This window comes from Tupaia chinensis, unplaced genomic scaffold (assembly GCF_000334495.1).
Source record: "Tupaia chinensis unplaced genomic scaffold, TupChi_1.0 Scaffold144276_1, whole genome shotgun sequence".
Lineage (NCBI taxonomy): Eukaryota > Metazoa > Chordata > Mammalia > Scandentia > Tupaiidae > Tupaia > Tupaia belangeri.
The window spans coordinates 605,982-611,304 of NW_006204133.1; the positions used below are offsets into that span (position 1 = coordinate 605,982).

A 5,323-nucleotide genomic window follows, 5' to 3' on the forward strand; every position below is an offset into this window, starting at 1 on the left:
TGATGGGACCCTGCTCCTTCGATGTGGCTCCAGCACCATATAACAGTGGCTACTGCCTGCACCATCGTGACCAGGCCCCAAGCTACTTTCTAATCCCAAGCCAGTCTTTAAGTGTTGGGAGGGCTTTTCTTCAGTAGGCAAATAAGAGAAATAATGCTGCAAATTCCAGAGCTTATAAACCTCGATCTGGAATCGCAGATGAAATGGCGTCCAAGGAAAATTCATAAATGACAGCACAACATCACACCTGCTCGGCCAGGGCCTCCATGGGGGTGATGTAGACACAGCGCCCCTCTGAGTTCTGCAGCAGCATCCGCAGGATGGCAAACTCGGCACAGATGGTCTTCCCGCTGCCCGTGGGAGCCCCCACAAACACGTTGTCATCACTGTTGTACACGGTGTTAAACACTGAAAACCAGCAGAACGGCAGTGTATCAAGAGGAGAGAAAGACAAGACCAGGACATGGACCACTTGTGAAAACAGGGCAGAGGAACAGCAGTTAGCATAATGGATTTTGCTGGACCCCCATGTAGCTGACCATGGCTCGAGTCCTGGGCCCAGTGGCTTAAACTCATGCTGGGCACATGTGTGTGTGCCCAAGATCCCAAGAGAGGAGAATGGAGGAGAAGGGAGTGTAGCGTGGCCATCCCCCCCACCCCGGGGGGTGATTTCTTGCTTTCTGTGTCTCTTTCTGGTGAGTGCACGCGCCCTATAGCAAAAGACCCTCAAAAAAAAAAAAAAAAAAAGAGGACAGGAGAAACCAGTTAGTCGGCTGTGCAGGGCAAGCGAAGGGGTCAGGGCCTCTAACTCTCTCCTGCCAGGTGAACCCCTTCCCCATCATGTTCTCCCTCCTACACAACAGGTAAGCGGAAGAAACTGTGATCAAAGTTCAGACTCCTCACAGGTGGGTGGGATGATAATAAAAGTAAGAGTCCCAGGATCCTCCTTTGCTTCTCAGAGACCAGAATGCAGAGCAAAAGGGAACTTCGTGCCCCTTCACTGCTCTCAGTATTTCCCAGAAAGAGTCCAACGTGAAAGCTAAGAGCCTAAGTCCTGGCATCAAGACTAGGCCAAAATCCAAGTTCTATTACTTACGAGCAGACGCCATAGGGGCACCTTTCTAACATTCTGTGTCCTCTTCTGGAAGCTGGGGCAGTAAGAGCAGCAGCTCAGAGAGAAAGCCCTTCACGTGGGTGAGAAGAGTGACCTGGTGGCGTGCTGTGCCAAGTACTTCTCAGCACGTGCAGTGCGTGCTCTGTGGGTGCAGCTGGTCTCACAACTAGGGTGGGGGTGGGGGGCTTAACGCTCGGTGCCCACTGCTTGACCTCCGGGAGCAGGCACCCAGCCTCCTGAGCCAAGCAATGAGGGCATGCCAGGGTACAGCTTTGCTCCACTGACCCTCCTCAGAAAGCACACAGAGAGGGAACCAGCAGTTAGCATAACGGCTATGTCGCTGGACTCCCACGTAGTCGACCGCGGTTCGTGTCCCGGACCCGGTGGCTTAAAACTCATGCCAGGCGCATGTGCGTGCATGCCCAAGATCCTGAGAGGAGAATGGAGGAGAAGGGATTGCGGTGTAACCATCCCCCCTGGGGGGTGATTTCTCGCTTTCTGTCTCTATGTCTCTCTCTTTCTGTCTGGTGAGCGCAGGCGCCCTATAGCGAAAACCTCTCCAGAAAAAAAAAAAAAAAAGCAGGCACACGGAGAGACAAAGCAAATCTGACAGAAGCTCAGATTCTGAGAAAGGAAAACGTCCTCATGGGCCCCAGTAGCTGGCGCTGCCAAGCCTGTCAAGCATCCAAGCACCCCCTTTCCTGCCTGCTGCAGAACGCGGGTATCCTCGGTGGTCTCTTAGAAGGACTGACCACCTGGTGATGGAAACACCCACCTTGGGTCTGGATGGGATTGAAGAAGGGAAACTTGTCTTGGTACAGGCTCTCAAATGCACTGTTTCTCAGAGCAGACACGGGCAAGGGCTGCAGGTCCAAGAGCTCGGTTGGAGGCGGGTACTTCTCTGGTAGGATCAGGTGCCGGAAGGAGACAGGCAGCTGAGTCTCACAAGCTGCCAAAAGAGAAATGGGAAGGGAATATTCCTCTCTACCTAGTGGGCCTTCGGAGTACACCCCCATCCTTACCACAGGAACCCAGGCTCTCTCCCAACCAAAGCAAGCCCAGGACAAAGTGCAAAACATTCTTCGTTCTTTGAGGGCCCGTTCCTAGGTGAGCCTGAAGAGGAGACACTCACAGAGCCAGCGGTCAGACACCACGCGGATGAAGTACTGAGGGGGCAGCGGTTCGAAGACAGGCACGAAGAAGGTAATGAGGTGCTCGTCCTGGGCATACTTGGCCTTGAGCAGAAAATACTCGTGGTGCAGAATCACCTCACTGTCCACGTCCTCCACCAGAATCCAGAAAGCCTCTGATGAACCGTGAACCTGTTGACACAGCACAGATAAAAGGAACGTGAGCCAGCATGAGAACGCAGCCCCCTCAGGCCAGCTCCCTCTCTCCAGCCAGACCTGACCTTCTCGTCCCACTGGAAATCCGGGGTGATGGTCAGCTCCACTTTCAGAGTGGAGCGTGTGATGGGCTGCAGGTGCACCGACAGCTCCAACTTAGGGAACAGGTGGACGTACTTGTGGATAGTCTTGCCCATCTTCGGCATGCGGATCAGCTCCCCTGCGAGGAAATGAAGAGCATGGGGGGCTGCAGCCCAGCCAGTCTATCGGATCAGCTAAAGGCCTGAGGACTGCTGTAAAGCAGCAGCAGAGTCTACCCCATGGGAAGGTCTCCCCTTAACTCTCAGGGGGCCAAGAGGATTCAAAGTCCTGTAGCCAAGAACCAGTCCATGCTTTCGTGGGATGTGAGAAGTGGGTGCAGGCTACTAGGACATAAGGCCTAGAAATGGAGAGTGTGAAAGCTTAGAAAAACATCTGGACTGGGGCAGCCAGTGGTGTGGTAGTTAAGGCAGCTGGATCCCACATGGCAGACCCTGCAGTTCGAGTCCTGGAACCAGTGGCTTGAAACACACACCAGGCACGTGTGTGTTCATCGCCAAAATCCCAATAAGAAAATGGAGGAGAAGCGATGGGGCATGAGATCATTTGCCCTGAGGGGTGATCTTTCTCTCTCTCATGAGCACACGTGCCCTATAGCAAAATTTAAAAAAAGGGGGGGAGTACACCTCATGTGAGCTGCCTACACACCTATCTCATTGTGATTCAGGTCATAGAGACGCTCGAAGGGGAAATTTTTCTTCTCAATCTTCTTTACTACTTCCTCGGGGAGCTTCCGGAACTGGCGTAGAGGACACATGGACTGCCACCTGCCGGGAAGGAGGCAAAGCTGCTGGTCCCCTCTGCGGAGCTTTACAACCTATCATCACGGCTCTCAATTACGCGGCTATGACCACTCTAGACCCAGTCATTACAGACACCCAGAACTGTGCCATCAGTGAGACTGGCCGCCACCACCCCTCACCCCAAGGCCCCTCCGTGCCTCAACTTTCACCCGGTTCACGTCACAGTTCATGCACCAGGACTACAGCCCCGATGCACCGTGAGGCTCTCCCATCAACTCTCACTGACCCCTTCTCATGGAGACCAGCCTCCGGCTCCCTGGACCTTACATGCGTTTGTCGATCATCTTGCAGAGGTTCAGGGTCTTGTCCGTAAGCTGTGCCCAACCTCGGTTCAAGACAATTTCAAAGATTGCACGCATCAACCGGCCAGCAGACTGGGGAGAAATGAGGCATTCCCTTTGTTATCAACATCCCCAGGACTGACCAAGCTAATGCACACACCGTGTTAATTACCTCAAGCACTAGACCAAGTGGGAAGTCACTTCTGTGTTGGGAAGCAGACACTGTCCTGTCCATCTGTCTCTCTGAGGATCTAGGGTGCCTCCAAGCATTCCCTTCTAAGGCCTGACCTTTCTGACATGCTCGAGTACAAAAGAGTGGCTGTACCGTGCACACATCAACCAGCTAGCCAGCTGGGGCAGAGCTAGGCGCTCCTTCTATCTCACCGTGTCAGCTTCGTGTGCCCAAGACGCACAGAGCACACCAGGCGCTGGAACTGTTCAGGCCCTCCTCCCAGCCCAGCACAAGTCTACCCTCACCTGCGTCACATACACCATGTCAGCCATTAGTGCGAAGCCCTCCAGTTTCAGCTGCGAGATGAAGGCTTGAAGGAGCACGTTAATCTGGAAAGAAATGAAGTCAGCCAGCAGGAGGCAATTCACTGAATAGTCCAAGAAAGCAAATTATGTTTCTGCTCTGGGCATCCAAGCCAGGGAAGACCCTCTGCAGCTCTTATATTTATACACCAAGTAACTGTTACTCCATATAAAAAAACATGTTTGTAAAGGAATCAAAAACTGGGGGACCTGAGCAGGTTACCACGTGTGAACCTAAATTCAAGGTTCATCTTTTAGAAGTTTCAGAGGTGGTCTGATCCTTATCCCAAGCAAAGAAGAGATGGGTTCCTCACCTTCGCGCTCGGCTCCTCGATGCTCTCCTTTACGGGGATGGGCACTCTCTCCAGCAATTTCTGCAGCTCCAGCTTCTCCTCCTGCCATGAGGCAGAAATAGTCAAGAAGAGCCAAGTGGCCAAGGACAGAAACCAGCCGGCGACTCGGCAGGAATGACTGACTGCCGCCCCCAGTGCCGCACAGACTCACCTCTCTCACAGTGATGTTCTTGAACTCCGAGGACAATGAGAAGACTCTGAAGAGCTCGATCTCACTCAGGGTGGGCTTCAGCAGCTGGTTGTAGGTCTGCACCGTGTCATTGGTGATGTAGTAGTGGCTGGCTATGCGGCCCAGTTCTGTCACCTGCCGAGAGAACAGTCCGGTGCTGCTGATTAATGAGCGTCAACCTCGAACTGTGGACAACAGGCTATCGTCCCACAGGCTGCTGTTCTAAGTGGACAACTGGATGATCTCACAGCAGGACAAAAGCCCGGCCCAGGCACATGGAAAGAGACGGCACAACAAACTGACTACAGTGGACTTCCATCCATGCAGACAAGACAGCTATCACCCAGCTAACTCAGGAACTCTCGTTTTAGAAGTTCCTACGTTCAAAGGGAATAGTCTAATCCCACCCAATTTTCTACTGTTGCAAGCAGCAGCCAATTAGACAGGCAGTACTCCAGTCTATCGGATCAGCTAAAGGCCTGAGGACTGCTGTAAAGCAGCAGCAGAGTCTACCCCATGGGAAGGTCTCCCCTTAACTCTCAGGGGGCCAAGAGGATTCAAAGTCCTGTAGCCAAGAACCAGTCCATGCTTTCGTGGGATGTGAGAAGTGGGTGCAGGCTAATA

The 5,323-nt window shown here is 53.1% G+C and overlaps 1 protein-coding gene across 1 annotated transcript in view; it reads right to left on the reverse strand.

Annotated features, from left to right (window-relative positions):
* SNRNP200 (small nuclear ribonucleoprotein U5 subunit 200) overlaps positions 1-5,323 on the reverse strand; it is a 35,772-nt gene that overhangs the window by 9,504 nt on the left and 20,945 nt on the right. Inside the window, exons 27-30 of the mRNA XM_006166554.3 lie at positions 2,526-2,680; positions 2,247-2,436; positions 1,890-2,063; positions 248-408 (exon numbers count right to left, since the gene is read on the reverse strand). Coding sequence (XP_006166616.1) covers positions 248-408; positions 1,890-2,063; positions 2,247-2,436; positions 2,526-2,680 — 680 coding nt within the window. The remainder of the gene's footprint in view (positions 1-247; positions 409-1,889; positions 2,064-2,246; positions 2,437-2,525; positions 2,681-5,323) is intronic.